The following is a 21883-nucleotide window of genomic DNA, read 5'->3' on the forward strand; positions in this document are numbered from 1 at the left end:
GTCACGGCCATTGAAGGTCACGTTGCCCTTCACGTGCGCTCCGTGCGCTGCGTGCTCTCGAGGCCGCCCTCCAGGACGCATGCGCAACAGCCGCTTCTGGGGCGACTTGTCCACTCTGCGCCAGCTCTCACTGGCGGCGCAAGGAAGAGAGTGCGCATGCGTCTAGCCCTGCACGCGGGAAAGGCGGGAGGACACCCATGCGCAGCCCGCCCACGAGCCGCCCTAGAGCCCGGAGCGCATGCGTGAGAGGTTGGGGGCGGAGCGCTCCGGGCGGGCCGCCAGAAGGGGCGGAGGAGGAGCCGTCAGCCCCTGCTGCCCGCGCACGCGCAGTGCCTGTCCTGTGCCGAGCTCGCGCGCCGCACACCCGCCATGGCCGCCTACCGGCTCGTGCTGCTGCGGCACGGCGAGAGCGCGTGGAACCTGGAGAACCGCTTCAGCGGCTGGTTCGACGCCGACCTCAGCCCGGCCGGCCGCCAGGAGGCGCTGCGGGGCGGGGAGGCGCTGCGAGGTGCGGGGGGGCTGGGGGGAGGAGGGGGGGGGGCTGGGAATGGGGGGGCGGGGGGGGGCCGGGGGGATGGGGGCCGGACTGGGGGGGCGGGGGGAGCCTGACGCCCCCTCGCTCAGCCCGGGGGGTGCGGGTCGGGGCCGGTCTCTGTGGCCCCCCCGCCCCCCTTGTGACCTTGGGCGCTGCCCTGCGCCCGTCCCGAGGCGGGCCCGTGAGCCCCGGGGGGGGGGGCAGGCAGCCGGGCGCGGGGCGCAGACTGCACCGGGACTCCCCCCCCCCCGGGGACCGAGCCCGCCGGCAGCCAGGCCAGAGCTCCAGCCCCCCTGCGATCTGCGCCCTCCACCCTGGGCCCAGCCCTGCTGACCCCTTTCGGGGGGCTGGTCCCTCCACTGAGAGTGCCGGGCTGAGGCACTTCGGGGGCGGCAGGTTCTCCTGGGGCGGTGCTGGCTGGTCCCTCCGTGCCCTGCTCTCGCGTGGGGCTGCACAGCCAGGGAGATGCGCTGCTGCCTCTCCCTGGCCTGAGTCACCCAAGCAGCGCTCTGCTGTGCCCTGCCCCCCCCCCCAGGAAGGCTGCAGCAGCAGTGAGACAGTGTGCTCTGCTGTGCCCTGCCCCCCCCCCCCGGAAGGCTGCAGCAGCAGTGAGACAGTGTGCTCTGCTGTGCCCTGCCCCCCCCCCCCCGGAAGGCTGCAGCAGCAGTGAGACAGTGTGCTCTGCTGTGCCCTGCCCCCCCCCCCCAGGAAGGCTGCAGGAGCAGTGAGACAGTGTGCTCTGCTGTGCCCTGCCCCCCCCCCCCGGAAGGCTGCAGCAGCAGTGAGACAGTGTGCTCTGCTGTGCCCTGCCCCCCCCCCCCCCGGAAGGCTGCAGCAGCAGTGAGACAGTGTGCTCTGCTGTGCCCTGCCCCCCCCCCCCCAGGAAGGCTGCAGGAGCAGTGAGACAGTGTGCTCTGCTGTGCCCTGCCCCCCCCCCCCCGGAAGGCTGCAGCAGCAGTGAGACAGTGTGCTCTGCTGTGCCCTGCCCCCCCCCCCCCAGGAAGGCTGCAGGAGCAGTGAGACAGTGTGCTCTACTGTGCCCTGCCCCCCCCCCCCCCCCAGGAAGGCTGCAGCAGCAGTGAGACAGTGTGCTCTGCTGTGCCCTGCCCCCCCCCCCCAGGAAGGCTGCAGGAGCAGTGAGACAGTGTGCTCTGCTGTGCCCTGCCCCCCCCCCCCAGGAAGGCTGCAGGAGCAGTGAGACAGTGTGCTCTGCTGTGCCCTGCCCCCCCCTCCGGAAGGCTGCAGCAGCAGTGAGACAGTGTGCTCTGCTGTGCCCTGCCCCCCCCCCCAGGAAGGCTGCAGGAGCAGTGAGACAGTGTGCTCTGCTGTGCCCTGCCCCCCCCCCCCGGAAGGCTGCAGCAGCAGTGAGACAGTGTGCTCTGCTGTGCCCTGCCCCCCCCCCCCCAGGAAGGCTGCAGGAGCAGTGAGACAGTGTGCTCTACTGTGCCCCCCCCCCCCCCAGGAAGGCTGCAGCAGCAGTGAGACAGTGTGCTCTGCTGTGCCCTGCCCCCCCCCCCCAGGAAGGCTGCAGGAGCAGTGAGACAGTGTGCTCTACTGTGCCCTGCCCCCCCCCCCCCAGGAAGGCTGCAGCAGCAGTGAGACAGTGTGCTCTACTGTGCCCCCCCCCCCCCCCAGGAAGGCTGCAGCAGCAGTGAGACAGTGTGCTCTACTGTGCCCTGCCCCCCCCCCCCCAGGAAGGCTGCAGCAGCAGTGAGACAGTGTGCTCTACTGTGCCCTGCCCCCCCCCCCCCAGGAAGGCTGCAGCAGCAGTGAGACAGTGTGCTCTACTGTGCCCTGCCCCCCCCCCCCAGGAAGGCTGCAGCAGCAGTGAGACAGTGTGCTCTGCTGTGCCCTGCCCCCCCCCCCAGGAAGGCTGCAGCAGCAGTGAGACAGTGTGCTCTACTGTGCCCTGCCCCCCCCCCCCAGGAAGGCTGCAGCAGCAGTGAGACAGTGTGCTCTACTGTGCCCTGCCCCCCCCCCCCCAGGAAGGCTGCAGCAGCAGTGAGACAGTGTGCTCTGCTGTGCCCTGCCCCCCCCCCCCCCAGGAAGGCTGCAGCAGCAGTGAGACAGTGTGCTCTACTGTGCCCTGCCCCCCCCCCCCAGGAAGGCTGCAGCAGCAGTGAGACAGTGTGCTCTGCTGTGCCCTGCCCCCCCCCCAGGAAGGCTGCAGCAGCAGTGAGACAGTGTGCTCTGCTGTGCCCTGCCCCCCCCCCCAGGCTGCAGCAGCAGTGAGACAGTGTGCTCTGCTGTGCCCTGCCCCCCCCCCCCCCCAAGGCTGCAGGAGCAGTGAGACAGTGTGCTCTGCTGTGCCCTGCCCCCCCCCCCCCCGAAGGCTGCAGGAGCAGTGAGACAGTGTGCTCTGCTGTGCCCTGCCCCCCCCCCCCAGGAAGGCTGCAGCAGCAGTGAGACAGTGTGCTCTGCTGTGCCCTGCCCCCCCCCCCAGGAAGGCTGCAGCAGCAGTGAGACAGTGTGCTCTGCTGTGCCCTGCCCCCCCCCCCCCCAGGAAGGCTGCAGCAGCAGTGAGACAGTGTGCTCTGCTGTGCCCTGCCCCCCCCCCCCCCCCCAGGAAGGCTGCAGCAGCAGTGAGACAGTGTGCTCTACTGTGCCCTGCCCCCCCCCCCAGGAAGGCTGCAGCAGCAGTGAGACAGTGTGCTCTGCTGTGCCCTGCCCCCCCCCCCCCCCCAGGAAGGCTGCAGCAGCAGTGAGACAGTGTGCTCTGCTGTGCCCTGCCCCCCCCCCCCCCCAGGAAGGCTGCAGCAGCAGTGAGACAGTGTGCTCTACTGTGCCCCCCCCCCCCAGGAAGGCTGCAGCAGCAGTGAGACAGTGTGCTCTGCTGTGCCCTGCCCCCCCCCCCCCCCCAAGGCTGCAGGAGCAGTGAGACAGTGTGCTCTGCTGTGCCCTGCCCCCCCCCCCCCAGGAAGGCTGCAGGAGCAGTGAGACAGTGTGCTCTGCTGTGCCCTGCCCCCCCCCCCCAGGAAGGCTGCAGGAGCAGTGAGACAGTGTGCTCTGCTGTGCCCTGCCCCCCCCCCTCCCCCCAGGAAGGCTGCAGCAGCAGTGAGACAGTGTGCTCTGCTGTGCCCTGCCCCCCCCCCCCAAGGCTGCAGGAGCAGTGAGACAGTGTGCTCTGCTGTGCCCTGCCCCCCCCCCCCAGGAAGGCTGCAGGAGCAGTGAGACAGTGTGCTCTGCTGTGCCCTGCCCCCCCCCCCCCCAGGAAGGCTGCAGGAGCAGTGAGACAGTGTGCTCTGCTGTGCCCTGCCCCCCCCCCCCCAGGGAGGCTGCAGGAGCAGTGAGACAGTGTGCTCTGCTGTGCCCTGCCTGCCCCCCCCCCCAAGGCTGCAGGAGCAGTGAGACAGTGTGCTCTGCTGTGCCCTGCCCCCCCCCCCCAGGAAGGCTGCAGCAGCAGTGAGACAGTGTGCTCTGCTGTGCCCCCCCCCCCCAAGGCTGCAGGGGCAGTGAGACAGTGTGCTCTGCTGTGCCCTGCCCCCCCCCCCCAGGAAGGCTGCAGCAGCAGTGAGACAGTGTGCTCTGCTGTGCCCTGCCCCCCCCCCCAAGGCTGCAGGAGCAGTGAGACAGTGTGCTCTGCTGTGCCCTGCCCCCCCCCCCCCGGAAGGCTGCAGGAGCAGTGAGACAGTGTGCTCTGCTGTGCCCTGCCCCCCCCCCCCCAGGAAGGCTGCAGCAGCAGTGAGACAGTGTGCTCTGCTGTGCCCTGCCCCCCCCCCCAGGAAGGCTGCAGGAGCAGTGAGACAGTGTGCTCTACTGTGCCCTGCCCCCCCCCCCCAGGAAGGCTGCAGGAGCAGTGAGACAGTGTGCTCTACTGTGCCCTGCCCCCCCCCCCAGGAAGGCTGCAGCAGCAGTGAGACAGTGTGCTCTGCTGTGCCCTGCCCCCCCCCCCCCCCAGGAAGGCTGCAGCAGCAGTGAGACAGTGTGCTCTGCTGTGCCCTGCCCCCCCCCCAAGGCTGCAGCAGCAGTGAGACAGTGTGCTCTGCTGTGCCCTGCCCCCCCCCCCCCAAGGCTGCAGGAGCAGTGAGACAGTGTGCTCTGCTGTGCCCTGCCCCCCCCCCCCCAGGAAGGCTGCAGCAGCAGTGAGACAGTGTGCTCTGCTGTGCCCTGCCCCCCCCCTCCCCCCCAGGAAGGCTGCAGCAGCAGTGAGACAGTGTGCTCTGCTGTGCCCTGCCCCCCCCCCCCAAGGCTGCAGGAGCAGTGAGACAGTGTGCTCTGCTGTGCCCCCCCCCCCCAAGGCTGCAGGAGCAGTGAGACAGTGTGCTCTGCTGTGCCCTGCCCCCCCCCCCCCAGGAAGGCTGCAGGAGCAGTGAGACAGTGTGCTCTGCTGTGCCCTGCCTGCCCCCCCCCCAAGGCTGCAGGAGCAGTGAGACAGTGTGCTCTGCTGTGCCCTGCCCCCCCCCCCCCGGAAGGCTGCAGGAGCAGTGAGACAGTGTGCTCTGCTGTGCCCTGCCCCCCCCCCCCCAGGAAGGCTGCAGCAGCAGTGAGACAGTGTGCTCTGCTGTGCCCTGCCCCCCCCCCCAGGAAGGCTGCAGGAGCAGTGAGACAGTGTGCTCTACTGTGCCCTGCCCCCCCCCCCCCAGGAAGGCTGCAGGAGCAGTGAGACAGTGTGCTCTACTGTGCCCTGCCCCCCCCCCCAGGAAGGCTGCAGCAGCAGTGAGACAGTGTGCTCTGCTGTGCCCTGCCCCCCCCCCCCCCCAGGAAGGCTGCAGCAGCAGTGAGACAGTGTGCTCTGCTGTGCCCTGCCCCCCCCCCAAGGCTGCAGCAGCAGTGAGACAGTGTGCTCTGCTGTGCCCTGCCCCCCCCCCCAAGGCTGCAGGAGCAGTGAGACAGTGTGCTCTGCTGTGCCCTGCCCCCCCCCCCCAGGAAGGCTGCAGCAGCAGTGAGACAGTGTGCTCTGCTGTGCCCTGCCCCCCCCCCTCCCCCCCAGGAAGGCTGCAGCAGCAGTGAGACAGTGTGCTCTGCTGTGCCCTGCCCCCCCCCCCAAGGCTGCAGGAGCAGTGAGACAGTGTGCTCTGCTGTGCCCCCCCCCCCCAAGGCTGCAGGAGCAGTGAGACAGTGTGCTCTGCTGTGCCCTGCCCCCCCCCCCCCAGGAAGGCTGCAGGAGCAGTGAGACAGTGTGCTCTGCTGTGCCCTGCCCCCCCCCCCCAGGAAGGCTGCAGGAGCAGTGAGACAGTGTGCTCTGCTGTGCCCTGCCCCCCCCCCCCAGGAAGGCTGCAGGAGCAGTGAGACAGTGTGCTCTGCTGTGCCCTGCCTGCCCCCCCCCCAAGGCTGCAGGAGCAGTGAGACAGTGTGCTCTGCTGTGCCCTGCCCCCCCCCCCCCCCCCAGGAAGGCTGCAGCAGCAGTGAGACAGTGTGCTCTGCTGTGCCCCCCCCCCCAAGGCTGCAGGGGCAGTGAGACAGTGTGCTCTGCTGTGCCCCCCCCCCCCCAAGGCTGCAGGGGCAGTGAGACAGTGTGCTCTGCTGTGCCCCCCCCCAAGGCTGCAGGAGCAGTGAGACAGCTGCTCTGCCCCGGGGGGGAAGGTACGGATGCGGGCGTGTTCCCTCCCCACAGCCCTGTAATGGAAAGGGCCCGTTACATCGCTCTTGCCTGCTGGTCTCAGAATGAGACGTGTCTGATTCACCCTTCCGCAGACGCGCCCAGGCACAGCAGAATGCAGTGGACTGCCTGGGGTGGGACAGAGCCTGGTGTCTAATCACAGCCAGAGTCTCTCGGGAAATGCCCTGGAATAGGAAGTGTCTGAGCAAATCTGCGCTGCAGACATTGGCCCCTGTGTCCCGGGCAGCTGGGGGATGGGAGAAACGTGTGCGCAGTGTGAGGGTGGGTGACAGCTGGGCCCAGCAAGCTGCACTGCGTTGCATAACCCCTGACCTTGGGGGCAATCCTATCCCCCCCCCCCCCCCGCCATCCTCAGAGCCCTTCAGTGGGGGGCACGCCCCAGGGGAGAAGGTGGAGGAGCTGTATTGCCTGTCCCATCCAGGGGATTTCTGAGGCAGTGGTGGATCCCCGAGGACACGGTGGGCATTCCCTAGAACTCAGTGCCCGCTGTGTGTGGAGCTGTCCTTCCTACTGGTGCCCTGCTGTTGGCTGGCAGCTCACATGCCTCTGCAGGGAGGCTCAGCTGCTGCAGCTGCCGGCAGTGCATCATGTTCCCCTCCAAGCTGGGGGGGACACAGCTTGGGCCTGGGGGTCTGTAGCCACCCACTCTGTGCCTCTAGACACTCGTGGTACTGAGGTGGGTTCAGGCCAGTGATGGTGCTCATTGGGGAGGGGGCTCTGAGAGCCTTTCTCGTCCCCCGCCCTGCAAACTTGCAGCTGGCCCTAGTGCTCCCCTGAGCTCTGGAGAGGAAGCGGCTGCCTGGGTTGCCACCATACCGACTTACATAAGCATCCTGTCTTGCCACTTCAGTGAGCTGAGCTGCCTTGCGATTGGTAGGCACAGCCTGGCCAGGCTATGGAAGGGGGGCCAGCTTGTGGAGGGGGCACGTTCGCCCTCGTCGGGCATTGAGGAGAACGGAGGATCTGCAACGCAGCCTCAGGGACTCAGCAGCTTCAAGCCCTTCTGAAGCAAAGCAGTCCCTTTCCGTGGCGCCGTGACCCGCAGGCTGCTCCCCTTGGCTTACCCCAGCTGCTCGGCCTGCAGATAGATCAGTCCAGGCCCTGAGTCCAGATGACCTGAGCTAGTGTGACCTCCCAAGTGGAGCTCATGGCCTGTGCCCGAATCTGGAGCGCACTGGGGCTTGTGGCACTAGGAGTAGAGCCCAGGAATTGCGGGGGTCAGCAAGGTCAGCAGCTGGTGGGACCGAAAGGGAAGTGCTGCCTGCATGAGTCTCCCCTGGGTGCAGTGCGCTGATGGCCTCGGGGTTCTGGTCCCTTCCAGATGCTGGCTACGAGTTCGACATCTGCTTCACTTCTGTGCAGAAGCGGGCGATCCGCACCCTCTGGATGGTGCTGGATGCCATTGACCAGATGTGGCTGCCCGTGGTGAGGACCTGGCGCCTCAATGAAAGGCACTATGGTGGCCTGACAGGCCTCAATAAGGCCGAGACGGCTGCCAAGCATGGGGAGGCCCAGGTGAAGATCTGGAGGCGCTCCTATGACATTCCTCCCCCTCCCATGGAGCCAGACCACCCCTTCTACAGCTCCATCAGCAAGGTAAGGGAGCCTACGGCTCTGCCTTCTCCCCCCGGCCGAGCATGGGCCCCTGGTTGAGAAGGTTGGCTGGCACATGAGGGTCACTATTCTGCGGGGTCCTGGGGGAGTAGGCGGGGGGAGGGGTGCTACTGCATAGAGCTGGGTGAGGCTTATTGGGCAAATGCTTTATTTACCAAAAAATGGAGCCACAGAAATTATATGGAGACGGGGCGGGGAATAGTTTACACAACTACTGGATAACCTTAGGCTTGTTCAGTAGCTGACTGCTCACTCGCATCCCTAGGCCAGCAGTCAAACCAGACAGTGCCTGGACAAAGTCAGGGCGGAGCTGCATGCCAAAGAGCACAGTGGGGCAAGAGGTGCCCAGCGCCAGTCCTCCTCCCATGGCTCGTGGTCTCTGCGGGACCCCACAAGTTACCTCCCTGCTCTGAGACCTGACCAGTTATTCCTGCCCTTTGCTTCCTCTTAGCCAGTTGCCAGTCCACACAAGGCCCTTCCCTCTCATCCCAAGGCAGCTTCCTTGGCTGGAGGCTTTCTGGGACCCTCAGTCCACTAGGGCCACTGGCTGCCCTTGGCCACGTGCCTAATGATCTCAAAAGCCAGCTGTGCTAACTGCTGGCCGGTCTCAGTCTCTGCTCGCTGTCCCGTCCCAGTACTGGTGGCACTAGGCACTGCAGACAGTGGCATGAAGCCCTAGGATGCTGTTCATCATGACAGTCCTGTGCCCCTCTGGGTCTGCCCGCTCCGTAGCGAGAGCCCAGCTGCAGGTGAACTCAAGTCCACTAGCCCTGGGAACTAGAAGAGGCGTCCTGGAGCTGGGTCACTAAATGGCAGCAGAGACCAGGACAGCAGCATTCCGGGGCATGGGTGTAGCTGTCAGCTGGGGGCAGCGTGCCATGGGCTCAACACATGTCACTCGCCCGGATTGCTGCCTGTGTCCGCGGTGACTCGGCTCTCGCTGCTGTTCCAGGACCGCCGTTACGCTGACCTGACCGAGGACCAGCTGCCGACCTGCGAGAGCCTGAAGGACACCATTGCCCGGGCCTTGCCCTTCTGGAATGAAGAGATCGTCCCGCAGATCAAGGAGGGCAAGCGGGTTCTCGTAGCTGCCCATGGCAACAGCCTGCGGGGGATCGTTAAGCACCTGGAAGGTACAGTGGCCTCATGCCCTCCGCTCCCCTGCCATGCAGCATGAGAGCTGGCACTGGGCAGGTGTCTGAGCGTGTGGGGCGGGCAGGGCCTAGCTAAATGGGTAAGCCGGGGCTGGGTGGGTGACTGTGCCGTGTGTTCACAGGTATGTCCGAGGAGGCCATCATGGAGCTCAACCTGCCCACTGGCATCCCCATTGTCTACGAGCTGGACAAGAACCTGAAGCCCATCAAGCCCATGCAGTTCCTGGGGGACGAGGAGACCGTCCGCAAGGCCATGGAGGCTGTGGCGGCTCAGGGCAAAGCCAAGAAGTGAAGGCAGGCGCGGTAGAGGCTTGTGAGCAGTAGATGAGCCCCCTTCTGCCCCCCTCCCCCGAACACACTGCCCACAGCCTTAGCGAGTACAGGGCCTGGGCCCATGCACCCTCCGTACACAGCCCGGCTAGCCCACTGGCCAGCTCCACTTGCAGTGGTACCTGGGGGTAGCCCAGTGGCCACAGCCAGGTGGCTCTGCATGGCTCCAGTGAAGTAGGGGCTTGAGCCAAGCTTCCCATGGCCTGTCACCCCAGGCTCTGCACCTGCAGGAGCTTGTCACTAGCTTCCCCATTGTTTGCAGTCATTCCAGGCAGGAGTGCGGATGGGTGGGAGGCGCCAGCGCGCGTGCTGCTGAGTCAGGGACCAGTCGTCTTCACATGCCCCAGGGTCCAGCCGTTTACTTGAAAGAGCCATGGGGGGGGTCAGCCAGGGCTGTGTTCTTGGTGCGGGAGAGCTACCTAGTTCCAAGGGCAGCTTGTTAACTTATTGCTCCTGGGGGGAAGGGGTGTTCCAGAGCTAGCCCCTGCCTCGCCCCGCCCCCTAGGATGTCTACTGCCCAGGCCTGCTGCCTAGTGCTGCTGTATGTTAGCCCACACGCTTGTGTACCTGGCGCTGGGCTTCGCTCGGGTCTAGTGTAACTGTCCAGCAATAGCGGTTGTCTCGTTTCAGTTCAATAAAGGAGTGATGTGCAATAGCTGCTGTGTCTGTGGTGCTTCCCTCAGCAGGGCGGGGGTGGGCAGGCCACTCTGTAGCAGCCAGGCCCTTTGTCTAGCCCAGCTGGGCCGGAGCACCTTAAAGGATCCCTGTTTACTTTCTACTGCCAGGCATGGCACAAAGTGAGCTCTTGCCCTGGCAGCGTCATCTCTCCCCCCCCCCCCCTTTCCCAGAGGCCTGGTGCCCACCTGAAGTGACCCTCCAGGGCAGTGGTTCCCAAACTTTTTGGCAGCACCCCCCTTTATTTTAGAGACCCCCCCCAGCAAAAAAACCCAAACTGACCAGGGTCAAAAAACACATAGCAGCAAAACTTAAGGGGGGATTGACCAGCGGCCAGCTGGGTCACCTTGTGCCCCCCTCACAGCCCTGCAGCCAGGCCCCTGGTACTGAGGCTGCAGCATGGCCCACCTCTCACAGGACCAGCCCAGCAGCAAGTGGCACAGGCCTGGGCTGTCCCTCCAGTGCACTCGCCTGGGCACTGCCACCCGCTAACAGGGCCTGGATTCCAGGGGGAAGACACAAACAGCCCCACAGGAGCCCAGAGTCTCATGGGAAAACATTTATTGTTCCTGGCTCAGCAGTTTAAAAGCCTAGCTGGAGAACTGGGCCCAGGCCAGGACTTACAGGACCCTGCTCTCCTCTCACACCCCACTAACCCCCAGGCAATTCAAAGTCCAGTGGCTGCTCCAGCTGGTGCAGGTCCTGGCAGCACAGGGGCCACTAGGTCTGCAGGAACTCCGGCTGCACACGGGCCACCTTGCGGAGCTCCTTGGAGTGCGTCTTGGGGCACTGCATCTCGCACCAGCTGATCGGCACCATCTGTGCCCCTGGGGCCAAGAGCAAGTGGTCACTGCCCAGTCCCAGCGAGCACCCTCAGCCCACAGGCGCTAAGGCATGGGACTGCTGTACCCCGCCTCCCCACCCTGCAGCCCAGAAGAGAACAGAGGGGCCTGCCCACAGCAAAGGCAGCTTTGCCACAGGAGCCAGGAATCCTGGCTCCCTGTGCTCACTACCCACGGTGCTGTCAGCGCCCTGCACCGGCCCCACACACTCATTCCTCCCCCACAGCACCGGCCCCACAATGGCTCCAGCTGTTCCGGGCCTGGGGAGCCAGCCACTCACCTGCTTCGCTGTGAGCCACTACCACGCCCAGCTCATTCTCCGCAGTGCTCAGCAGGTAGTTGGACTGCATGTCCCCCAGGGAGATCTAGGCAGAGGCCAGTTAAGGGGAAAGGCTCCAGAGGAGGGCTGGGAAAGCCTGCCCCTTCCCCCCCCAGTGCTGCAGCAAAGGATACCACTTTAGCCAGGACTATGTCCCCAGGACGGAAACTCTTGTAAACTTCCACCTGGCAGGGAGCACAAGGTGCAGGTTAGTGGGAGAGCAGCCTGGCCCAGGCCCTGTCCCCTGGGCAGAGAGGACATGGCCACTGCTGCAGAGAACCCAGCAAGCCCCATTACCTTGAGAGCAGCCCAGTAGCCACAGGCAACATAGCCCTGTGGGCGCTGACTCTGGTACCATGCAGCAGGCCCCACAAGAGGCAGCCAAGAACCCCAACCCTCCAGCTCAGCCTGTCCCAGTGAGGGAGTGGGGTGCCCTCTGAGATGAGGGGTCAGCAAGCTCCCCTCCCAGAGGGAGCCACCTCAGGAGCTGGGGCTGAATGGGGTGAGCCATGCCTGGGGGTTTGGCCTGGGCCGCATGTGCAGGGAAGAGGGTGGCAGCCAAGCGCTGGGCAGAAACAGAAGCAGGCAGCAGCCGACTGACCTTGTCTTTCTCTGTGGCTCGAATGTCTTCTCTCCTGTAAGAAGAGACAGCGAGATCTCAGCCCGCGCCTGCTGGGCCCAGGGCCACGCTCGCCTCTCTGGAGACGCAGCCCTGGCTGCCCCATCAGGGCTTATGCAGCCGTTCCCCAGGACGCGGCCCGGCACTGGGCAGAAGGCATTAGCTTGCAGGAGCCAGTCTTAGGACAAGGGGTGAGCTGCAGGGCAGCAGAGCTGGCTCTGTTCCCCAGGCAGGGCTGGGCATACATTGGTAAAGTACAGGGGGAACCACCCTCCCACAGACCCTGGGGATGGGCCCGTGAGGTCAGGCCTTACCGTATGGTACCTCGGAAGGTGGATTTCAGCGGCGTGGAGCCGATGTAGAGGATGCGCACCTTGGCAAAGCGGGAGTTAATGCTGCACACCTGTGGGGAGAATCTGGCATGACCCCCCAGCTAAGCATAGCTCCCCCAGGCACCCAAGTACTGGGCAGCAAGACCAGCAGGGACTGGCCCCGCCCCTGCTCCACTGTAGGGGAACTAACCTAACCACCCACCCACAGCCAGTCAGAGCCCCCGTTCCCCTGCCCGGTGATCGACTCACTGCCACACTCCGCTCCGGGGAGAGCTTGCAACTCCCAGCCACACCCACCTGCTTCTCCCAACCAGCAGCCTATTCCCCTCCAGGCTGCCCCCGGAAGCCCCTTGGTGGAAAGCAGGAATTCGGCCTCCATGGCCTCTAGGCTGAGGGTGCCAATGCCAGCGATGGAGGGGGCACCGCGCCCCGACACTTGGTTCCCAGAGCAGAGTGGGCTGGCTGGAACTGGTGCCAGGGAGCCAAGAGGCTCCCTGCCTCTCACAGAGCCACCCCGGAGCCCGCCAGCCCCTTGCGGAGAAGCCTGGCATGAGGCAGAGAGGGGATCAGCCAGAGGTTGAGCAGCAGAGGAGGTTTGTAACCCTTTCCGGTCCTTGCACAGGCATCCGGCCTGCCCTCCCCCCACCGAACGCGGCGCTCCTGCAGCAAGAGACCCAGCAGCGGAGCCGGCCAGGCAGGCGTTTACCTTGCACGTCACAATGGCCCCCACGTCGGGCAGGAGCTGGGACTCGACGTCTCTCACCACAGACACCACCGGCAGCTGCACAGGCGTAGAGAGGAGCCCTTGGTTAGCCCTGTGCCTGGCACGGCCACCTCCCACCCCCACAGAGCCAGTGTCGGCATACCACGTCCACCAGGCCCGGCCCAGCCCGGCCAAGCACTCGTCCCTGCATGCTTCAGTTACGTGTTTAGTCATCCTCCGTCATGTGACCTACTCCCCGCTTTTCACAGGACTCAAATCTTGAATTTCAGATCAATGAGCTCTCCTGGGTGGTCTCTGGCCAGACTGCCTGTCTCTCCCGTGCCCGAAAGTGTCACCCAGAAAAACTACCAACTCTCTAGAGCTACCTTCCCCCTAGACTCGCTTCCCATGGGCTCTAGCCTACCAACTCCCCGAGTTACTCAAGTCTGCCTTCTTGAATCCCACTGTCGCTCTTGGGCTGGCCTTTCCCACCATTCCTTACCTCGCCACTTCCTGTTCGCTTTCACCCAGGCTGCCTTCCACTCTCAAATTCTCAACCAGCTCCTCCCTAGTTGTCAAAATCAAACCTAGAGCAGCCTCCCACAGATGCTTTCTGCAATACACTCCAGACTCCTCTTGGATGCCCTGTGCCCTGCTGCCTTCTTTTCCCAGCCGGGGACGTAACAGTGCAACCGCTTAACCCATAAGCCTCAACCCCGCCGCTCACAAGCCTCAGCTGATCAGTTTCCGTTTCGGTTACTCGCTGGCTCCCTGGGAGGCTCCGCTGTGGGTTTTCCGTATAAGTGTTATACCGCACAGCCAGCAGCACGTGACCCCGGGATCTGGAGCGGTCACATTGTTAGGTGGCTTTTGAGCTCCCTATTCCCAAGATGTCCTGGCTGCTGAAGTCCCCCATCACTAGGGCCCTGCAAGCCCATGGGTAGTCTCAGGCATCCACACCTGCGGATGTCAAGGCGGCTCACTTCACATCCACAGGGTGGGTCAAAACCCCTCAGCCCCTTTCTGTCCTGGCTAGGAGGCCTGCAGCAGACGCCTCCCATGACATCGCCCTTCGCCTGCCCCAGAGACAGCCAGTCTGCCCGCGTCCATGGCCTCAGGCCGAGCAGCCCCCCCGGCAAGCTGCACCCCCCCCCCCGGCAAGCTGCACCCCCCGTGCCCAGACGCCCCCCCCCGGCAAGCTGCACCCCCCGTGCCCAGACGCCCCCCCCCCGGCAAGCTGCACCCCCCCCCCGGCAAGCTGCACCCCCCGTGCCCAGACGCCCCCCCCCGGCAAGCTGCACCCCCCGTGCCCAGACGCCCCCCCCCCGGCAAGCTGCACCCCCCGTGCCCAGACTCCAGCGGGTCCTCCGGGGGCGGGGCACTCAGGTGGGGGCGGGGCTTGCAGGGGGCCAGCAGCAGGACGCCCCCCCTCACCTCTCCGTCCCGGCGCGTGGTGAGCAGGCCGCCGGCCAGCGCGGCGCACACGGAGCCCAGCCGGGTGTAGGTGCCGCTGCCCGGCGCCGCCTCCTGCAGCCCGCAGAGCCGCTCGCCTGGGGACAGCAAGCGTCAGCCCGGCGGGGGGGCACGAGCCGGGGGGGGCGGTGAGGGGGGGAGGGGCGGTAAGGGGAAGGGGGCGCGAGCCGGCGGGGGGGCAGTGAGGGGGAGGGGGCGCGAGGGTTAAGGGGGGGTAAGGGGAGGAGGGGGCGCGAGCCGGCGGGACGGTTAAGGGGGGGCGGTGAGGGGGGGGGCTCACCGGGCACGCAGCACCGCGCCGGCCGGGCCATGCTGCCGCTCCACAGCTCCCCGGGAAGGAAGTTTCCCATTGGCCGGTGCTCCCACGTGACCGCTACCGCCTGCGGGGAGGGACGCCGGCCAGCGCGGGGCGCTTCGGGAGTTGCAGTCTGGAGCGGAGAGACTACAGCTCCCGGCATGCTCCGCGGGGCGCGCCGCGCAGGCGCAGTGAGCCTCAGGTACCGGGGTGATGCCCGGCCGGCGGTGAGGGCTGGGGCCGGGGCAGATGGAGGCGGGGTGCGGGCCGGCAGGTAAGGGGGGCGGGGCGGGTATCTCGCGGAGGGGGCGGGGGGTTCCGAGGGGGCGGGGCGGAGGGTTCCAGGGGGAGGGGGTATCTCGCGGAGGGGGCGTCTCAGAGGGGGGCGGGGGGTTCCAGGGGGAGGGGGTGTCTCAGAGGGGGGCGGGGGGTTCCAGGGGGAGGGGGTATCTCGCGGAGGGGGTGTCTCAGAGGGGGGCGGGGGGTTCCAGGGGGAGGGGGTGTCTCAGAGGGGGGCGGGGGGTTCCAAGGGGGCGGGGCGGAGGGTTCCAGGGGGAGGGGGTGTCTCAGAGGGGGGCGGGGGGTTCCAGGGGGCGGGGCGGAGGGTTCCAGGGGGAGGGGGTATCTCGCGGAGGGGGTGTCTCGGAGGGGGCGGGGGGTTCCAGGGGGAGGGGGTATCTCGCGGAGGGGGTGTCTCAGAGGGGGGGGGGGGGTTCCAGGGGGAGGGGGTATCTCGCGGAGGGGGTGTCTCGGAGGGGGGGGGGGGGTTCCAGGGGGAGGGGGTATCTCGCGGAGGGGGTGTCTCGGAGGGGGGCGGAGGGTTCCAGGGGGAGGGGGTGTCTCGGAGGGGGGCGGGGGGTTCCAGGGGGCGGGGCGGAGGGTTCCAGGGGGAGGGGGTATCTCGCGGAGGGGGTGTCTCGGAGGGGGCGGGGGGTTCCAGGGGGAGGGGGTATCTCGCGGAGGGGGTGTCTCAGAGGGGGGCGGGGGTTCCAGGGGGAGGGGGTATCTCGCGGAGGGGGTGTCTCGGAGGGGGGCGGGAGGTTCCAGGGGGAGGGGGTATCTCGCGGAGGGGGTGTCTCGGAGGGGGGCGGAGGGTTCCAGGGGGAGGGGGTGTCTCGGAGGGGGGCGGGGGGGCGGGGGCTGTCTCCCTCTGTGGCCCCCAGGCAGTGACGGCCCCTGTCCGTGCCCTCGCGGGAGGCTCTTGCTGCAGGGGGCTCTGCAGACCCCCATGTCTGTGCCCGGCCTGGGGTTGGGCACCTGGCTCGGCTCACGCCCCCCAGGACCAGCGGTGGGTGGGTACCTCCCCCATCCGCGGCGGAGAGGCCCCGAGCACACACTGGTCGTCCTGCAATGGACACGCTGGGGTGCAGCGCCCTCCGAGCTGCCTGCCAGGCGGGAGACACAGAGGCCTGGTTCCAGGGTGATGGGTGCATCAGAACAGCCTCGGGTAGACGAGATCCTCTGCCTGTGGGATTCCCACCCGCTGCACAGCACCACCCTTAGCCCGCACCCTGGCCTGGAGACGCCAGCCCAGCAGAGATCGGGTGCACCTGCTTTAATTCACCGCAGTATTTTCTGAAATCGGATGCCTCCCTTTTCGGTGGGGCACGTTCAAAAGACAGTGAGAACCCCCCCGCCGGCAGTGCGTGATACCCCTCCCCCCGTCAGCCTTCCCAAGTAAAACATTCGCTGAACATCCCGGCCAAGAGAAAACAGAGGGAGAGCTGCCCCAGCCCCACATGCCGGGGCTGGAGGAGCCGGCCTGGGAGGGAGTATTATAGGGCCGCAGTGGGGAGAAGGGCCCAGTCTGGGGCAAGGCTGAGCGCTGCAGGAGACAGGCCTCTGAGAGGCAGGGCAGAGGCTTTGTTCGGCCAGTCCTCCCCAGAGACAGGTGCTAGTTAGGCCGAGAAGCCGGCTTCAGGGCCCCGGCTTGGGCTGCCTACTCGACACACTGTGCTCAGCTCTGTGCCTGAGCCCTGCTGGGGGCAGCCTCTCCTCGTTGATGCTGGGTGTGCCTCAGGGAGGTGGCTCCATGCCCGGGCAGGCTCAGGTTCCTCCTCACTCCAGCCGACTGCAGGCCAGTGCGCACAGCTCAGCAGGCAGGTGAGCAGCCTGGTAGGGCCCCATGCCCACTGCCCCCTTTGGCCAGCTCATCCTGCTTCCGCCCAGGGGCTGTGCCTTGGCTTCCAGGGCCGCCCTGCACTGAATTGGACTCGGGGGTGGACAGAGATCACACCCCTGGCTGGGGCTGTGCGCAAGCAGCTCCCAGGGCCGGGTTCAGGAGGGAGGTGGGAGATGGTGTGGTGGGCTTTTAATGCCGCCTGTCCCCCCCTGCGGGCTCCCTGGCTCTGAGCGCCAGGGTCTCTGGCGACTCTGGCAGCCTGTGAGTGCCCTGAGCTCCGTCTCTGGTTTCTTCTGCGTCTGGGCCAGTGAACACCTGAGCTGGGATGGGGGCAGGGAGCAGAAGGCTCTGCGCTCCTGTGCCCCAGGAGCCGGGCTCATTCCCCTTGCCGGGCCCACCAAGGTCTCCGGCACCCCCGTCCCGACCCAGAGGGGTGGCTTGTGCCTGCCAGGGAGCACTGCCAGCAGGGCAGAGGCAGAAACCCTGCCAGTGCAGGGAGCTGAAGGCAGCCCAGCGCCACGCACGGCCGGGGAGTGAGCCTGTGAGTCTCTTCCCGCTGCTGAGCACTGGCCCAGTCCGGGGGACGCTGCCCCAGTGCGGAGGGCAGGTCCGGGTGGGCGGCGCTGAGCCGGGCTCTCTCCGCAGACGGTGCGCGGTGGGGATGAGGAGCCGCCAGCGGGCGTTCTCCGCGGTGATGCGCCTCTTTCTGAAGTGCCTGCGCGTGGGCCGGCGGCGCAGGCTGAGGCTGGTGTGGCGGGTGCAGCAGCTGTGGCGCTACGGGCGCCTTTGCCTCCACTCCCTGCTCTACAACTCCTTCACCAACAGCGACGTGCTGCTCGACTCCCTCTTCGAGCCCATCTACTGGCTGGTAGACCATGTCACCCGCTGGTTTGGGGTGGTAAGTGCCTGGCGGGGGGACAGCCCTGGGCTGGCGGTGGGGGGCCTGGCGGGGGGACAGCCCTGGGCTGGCGGTGGGGGGCCTGGCGGGGGGACAGCCCTGGGCTGGCGGTGGGGGGCCTGGCGGGGGGACAGCCCTGGGCTGGCGGTGGGGGGCGTGGTGGGGGGACAGCCCTGGGCTGGCAGTGGGGGGGGCCTGGCGGGGTGAGAGCCCTGGGCTGGCAGTGGGGGGCCTGGCGGGCGGACAGCCCTGGGCTGGCGGTGGGGTGCCTGGCGGGAGGACAGCCCTGGGCTGGCGGTGGGGGGCCTGGCGGGGGGGACAGGCCTGGGCTGGCGGTGGGGGGCCTGGCGGGGTGACAGGCCTGGGCTGGCGGTGGGGGGCCTGGCGGGAGGACAGCCCTGGGCTGGCGGTGGGGGGCCTGGCGGGGTGACAGGCCTGGGCTGACGGTGGGGCGTGTGGGGGGGGGACAGCCCTGGGCTGACGGTGGGGGGTATGGGGGGGACAGCCCTGGCGTGGTGGTGCTGGGAGACTGGGCAGGGGTGCTCACTGGCATGGATGGGTTCCCAGAATGCTTTGCCCAAACCTGCACCCTGCTGGGTCCTGTAGCAGAGGGGGACAAGCTGCCACCCGGGGTGGGTGGTGGGCTTGTGCGTGCCCAGCCCTAGGGGCTCAGCAGGGAGGGGAGGGTGCTGGGGTGGGGGGCTCAGGCCCTCTCCTGTCTCCCCCTGCAGGTGTTCGTGGGGCTGGTGATTGTGCTGACAAGCTCCATCGTGGCCGTTGTCTACATCTGCCTGCTGCCCCTCATCCTCCAGACCTACCCGCCCGGCTGGATCTGCTGGCACCTCACCTACGGACACTGGAACCTGCTCATGATCGTCTTCCACTACTACATGGCCATCAGCACCCCGCCCGGGCATCCCCCCCAGGTCAGGCCGGCTGGGCAGCCAGGGGCTGTTGGGGGATGGGCAGGGTCTGCTGCAGGGTGTCCTGGCTACTCCAGGCCTGGCGAGTCTGGAAGGGGGCAGCTCCCAGCTGGGGGAGGGGCTGGGAGTGCCCAGCAGGGGGCGCTGGGGCAGTTGGGTCCTTGGTGCGTCTCCGGGAGCAGGGGCTCTGGCCGAGCAGCGAGGGCGCCAGGATCCAGCGGGTTGGTTCAAGCTGAGCTGCCCCGCTCCCGCTTCCCTCCCCAGGCCAAGAGCCACCCTGCGGCCGTCTCCATTTGCAGGAAATGCATCTCGCCCAAGCCTGCCCGCACGCACCACTGCAGCATCTGCAACAGGTAGGGGCTCCCCCCCCCGTGCCCCTGCAGCAGTCGGGCGTTCCTCTCCCTCCTGCAGCAGATGAGCTGCTCGCACCCCCCTGTGCTCTGCCGGCTTCTTGCTGCAGCCCCGGGGGGTGCTGGGCGGGTGCCCCCCTGGGTCTTGCTGGCTCTGGCACTCAGCCCGCGCTGCTCTCCTCCTTGCAGGTGTGTGCTGAAAATGGACCATCACTGCCGTATCCTTGTGCCCGTGGGGAGCCGGGGGGCAGGTGGACGGGGATGCCCAGGGCTGGGAGGGCTCATGGCCTGCTTGCTGCGGGTTGTCTCTTTAACCCGGCCCAGCCTGGCTGAATAACTGCGTGGGACATTACAACCATCGCTACTTCTTCTCCTTCTGCCTCGTCATGACCATGGGCTGCGTGTACTGCAGCATCAGCGCATGGGCCATGTTCCGAGAGGCCTACGCGGCCATTGAGGTGAGGGCTGGGGCTGGGGCTGGGGCAGGGGCAGGGGCAGGGGCAGGGGCAGGGGCAGGGGCAGGGGCAGGGGCTGTGCCTGTGCTGCTCTCCTGGGCACGGGGGAAGGGCCGGTGCCCTGCTGGGAGACTTAACTGGCGCCTCTTTCCCATCCCCTAGAGAATGAAGCTGCTCGAGGAGGAGAGACTGCAGGTGGCTGCCAACCAGGTGGGATATCCCTGTGCCCATCGCTGCCAGCTCCCAGCATGCACTGTGCCCATCGCCGCCAGCTCCCAGCATGCACTGTGCCCATCGCCGCCAGCTCCCAGCATGCACTGTGCCCATCGCTGCCAGCTCCCAGCATGCACTGTGCCCATCGCTGCCAGCCACGCCCCCGTTCTGTGGTCTGGCCAGGCCCTGTCAGCTGGCCTAACCCGCTCCCATGCCCTACCTTGCAGACCTACCAGCAGAGCCCGCCTCCTGCCTTCTCCTTCCGCCAGCGGGCCTTCCACAAGAGCATCGTCTACCTGTGGGTGCTGTGCAGGTAAGGGCCCCGGGCGGCAGGGGCTGTGTGCAAGGGAAGGCCAGGCGTTTCCCTTGGCCGAGCCCTGGGCTGCAGTGAATGCAGGTGGGCTCCGGCTCGGCCCTGCTCTCCCCTGCAGCTCCGTAGCGCTGGCCCTGGGGGCCCTCACGCTGTGGCACGCTGCCCTCATCACCCGCGGGGAGACCAGCATCGAGAGACACATCAACAGGAAGGAGCGGCAGCGGCTGCAGAAGAAAGGCCAAGTGAGTGCGGGCGGGGCCGTGGGGCGGGGCCGTGGGGCGGGTGGGGAAGGGCCGAGCTGCAGGGTGGGACTAACCGGGGCTCCCTTCCTGCAGGTGTTCAGGAACCCCTACAGCTACGGCGCCTGGCACAACTGGAGGCTGTTCCTGGGCGTAGGCACCCGCAGGTAGAGAGACGGGGGGACTCTGGGACAGGGCTGCATGGGGGCTAGGCACGGGGGAACTACCCTGGGGGCCGGGCCTGCTGGAGCACTGGGCACTCAGCCCCCAGCCAGGGCTTCTGTTCCCTCCCCAGACACTGGATCACCCGAGTCCTGCTGCCATCTACACACCTGCCCCACGGAACGGGGCTGTGTTGGGACCCTCCTCCCTGTGGGCGGGAGCCCCGGGCACCGCTCCTGGCCATCTGACGGGCGCCGGCCGCAGAGCACGGACCCAGTGGAGCCGCGAGGGGGAAGATCCAGCTGCTGCCGGAACCGCCCGGCTCCGTTCATGGCCCGAGTGGCTGCAGGCAGCCCATGGAGCTGGCTCCTGGCCCTGCCATGCTGCGCTCCGTAGCCGCGGGCCAGTGCCGCCGTGGGGTGGGCACGCAGGGCATAGGGCTCCCGGGACACAGGCTGGCGGGGAGCCAGGCCTCGCCCCTCCCCCGGGGGATTTTAAATGCTAGAAATAAATCCTTTTTCAATAAAGCCTCTGGCCAGTTCCTGCTGCTCTGGCCCCGCAGCACTGGGGCTGCAGAACTCAGCCTGGCGCCCAGCCGGACACGTACTGCCGCCTCCCCCCCCCTTCCCCCCCCCAGCACTGGGGCTGGAGAACTCAGCCTGGCGCCCAGCCGGACACGTACTGCCGCCTCCCCCCCCTTCCCCCCCCCAGCACTGGGGCTGCAGAACTCAGCCTGGCGCCCAGCCGGACACGTACTGCCGCCTCCCCCCCCCTTCCCCCCCCCAGCACTGGGGCTGGAGAACTCAGCCTGGCGCCCAGCCGGACACGTACTGCCGCCTCCCCCCCCTTCCCCCCCCAGCACTGGGGCTGCAGAACTCAGCCTGGCGCCCAGCCGGACACGTACTGCCTCCCCCCCCCCCCTTCCCCCCCCCATCCCCCCCCAGCACTGGGGCTGCAGAACTCAGCCTGGCGCCCAGCCGGATACGTACTGCCTCCTCCCCCCCCTTCCCCCCCCAGCACTGGGGCTGCAGAACTCAGCCTGGCGCCCAGCCGGACACGTACTGCCGCCTCCCCCCCCTTCCCCCCCCCAGCACTGGGGCTGCAGAACTCAGCCTGGCGCCCAGCCGGACACGTACTGCCGCCTCCCCCCCCCTTCCCCCCCCCAGCACTGGGGCTGGAGAACTCAGCCTGGCGCCCAGCCGGACACGTACTGCCGCCTCCCCCCCCTTCCCCCCCCCAGCACTGGGGCTGGAGAACTCAGCCTGGCGCCCAGCCGGACACGTACTGCCGCCTCCCCCCCCCTTCCCCCCCCCCAGCACTGGGGCTGGAGAACTCAGCCTGGCGCCCAGCCGGACAGGTACTGCCTCCCCCCCCCCCCCCCCCCCCCCCCCAGCACTGGGGCTGGAGAACTCAGCCTGGCGCCCAGCCGGACACGTACTGCCGCCTCCCCCCCCCTTCCCCCCCCCCAGCACTGGGGCTGGAGAACTCAGCCTGGCGCCCAGCCGGACACGTACTGCCCCCCCCCTCCCCTTCCCCCCCCCAGCACTGGGGCTGCAGAACTCAGCCTGGCGCCCAGCCGGACAGGTACTGCCTCCCCCCTGCCCCCCCCCCCCCCCCCCCCCAGCACTGGGGCTGGAGAACTCAGCCTGGCGCCCAGCCGGACACGTACTGCCTCCCTTTCCCTTCCCGCCCCCCCGGCAGCAGTGGGGCTGCAGAACTCAGCCTGGCGCCCAGCCGACAGGCGCTGCCTCCCCCCC

General features: G+C 67.6%; 3 protein-coding genes across 5 annotated transcripts; 2 read left to right on the forward strand and 1 right to left on the reverse strand.

The window, feature by feature from the left end:
* The first annotated feature begins 306 nt into the window (after window positions 1-306).
* Window positions 307-9848, forward strand: PGAM1 (phosphoglycerate mutase 1). Its single transcript, XM_089780291.1, has 4 exons — window positions 307-508; window positions 7417-7691; window positions 8662-8842; window positions 8986-9848. The coding sequence occupies exons 1-4, from the start codon at window positions 370-372 to the stop codon at window positions 9153-9155; spliced, it is 765 nt and encodes a 254-aa protein (XP_089636417.1). The 5' UTR covers window positions 307-369; the 3' UTR covers window positions 9156-9848.
* A 564-nt stretch (window positions 9849-10412) lies between these two features.
* Window positions 10413-14570, reverse strand: EXOSC1 (exosome component 1). Its single transcript, XM_075917756.2, has 8 exons — window positions 14437-14570; window positions 14118-14233; window positions 12687-12761; window positions 11963-12051; window positions 11631-11664; window positions 11164-11214; window positions 10991-11075; window positions 10413-10695 (listed from the first exon to the last, which is right to left on the reverse strand). The coding sequence occupies exons 1-8, from the start codon at window positions 14504-14506 to the stop codon at window positions 10589-10591; spliced, it is 627 nt and encodes a 208-aa protein (XP_075773871.2). The 5' UTR covers window positions 14507-14570; the 3' UTR covers window positions 10413-10588.
* Window positions 14460-20520, forward strand: ZDHHC16 (zDHHC palmitoyltransferase 16). 3 transcript variants are annotated; one of them, XM_089780289.1, is made up of 11 exons: window positions 14466-14725; window positions 17219-17471; window positions 18203-18397; window positions 18659-18747; window positions 18934-18962; window positions 19069-19202; window positions 19362-19409; window positions 19640-19725; window positions 19844-19967; window positions 20061-20131; window positions 20260-20520. In XM_089780289.1, the coding sequence occupies exons 1-11, from the start codon at window positions 14466-14468 to the stop codon at window positions 20372-20374; spliced, it is 1404 nt and encodes a 467-aa protein (XP_089636415.1). In that variant the 3' UTR covers window positions 20375-20520. The 3 variants fall into 3 exon arrangements, with proteins under 3 accessions (XP_089636414.1, XP_089636415.1, XP_089636416.1); XM_089780288.1 differs by having other exon boundaries at window positions 14460-14725; window positions 19844-20131; XM_089780290.1 differs by lacking the exon at window positions 14466-14725 and adding an exon at window positions 15564-16554 and having other exon boundaries at window positions 19844-20131.
* Window positions 20521-21883: the final 1363 nt, after the last annotated feature.

This window comes from Pelodiscus sinensis, chromosome 8 (assembly GCF_052426305.1).
Source record: "Pelodiscus sinensis isolate ZL-2025 chromosome 8, ASM5242630v1, whole genome shotgun sequence".
Classification (NCBI taxonomy): Eukaryota; Metazoa; Chordata; order Testudines; family Trionychidae; genus Pelodiscus; species Pelodiscus sinensis.

Bases quoted from the DNA above. Each gene is read 5' to 3' on its own strand.
- EXOSC1 (XM_075917756.2), bottom strand. From the start codon at position 14,506: ATGGGAAACTTCCTTCCCGGGGAGCTGTGGAGCGGCAGCATGGCCCGG. The intron at 11,076-11,163 runs GTATCCTTTGCT...GCCTCTGCCTAG, and splicing joins ACATAGTCCTGGCTAAAGTG to ATCTCCCTGGGGGACATGCA. The intron at 10,696-10,990 runs GTGAGTGGCTGG...TCTTGGCCCCAG, and splicing joins AGTGGCTCACAGCGAAGCAG to GGGCACAGATGGTGCCGATC.
- ZDHHC16 (XM_089780288.1), top strand. From the start codon at position 14,466: ATGCTGCCGCTCCACAGCTCCCCGGGAAGGAAGTTTCCCATTGGCCGG. The intron at 18,398-18,658 runs GTCAGGCCGGCT...TTCCCTCCCCAG, and splicing joins CGCCCGGGCATCCCCCCCAG to GCCAAGAGCCACCCTGCGGC. The intron at 18,748-18,933 runs GTAGGGGCTCCC...TCCTCCTTGCAG, and splicing joins CACTGCAGCATCTGCAACAG to GTGTGTGCTGAAAATGGACC.
- PGAM1 (XM_089780291.1), top strand. From the start codon at position 370: ATGGCCGCCTACCGGCTCGTGCTGCTGCGGCACGGCGAGAGCGCGTGG. The intron at 7,692-8,661 runs GTAAGGGAGCCT...CTGCTGTTCCAG, and splicing joins TCTACAGCTCCATCAGCAAG to GACCGCCGTTACGCTGACCT. The intron at 8,843-8,985 runs GTACAGTGGCCT...GTGTGTTCACAG, and splicing joins GATCGTTAAGCACCTGGAAG to GTATGTCCGAGGAGGCCATC.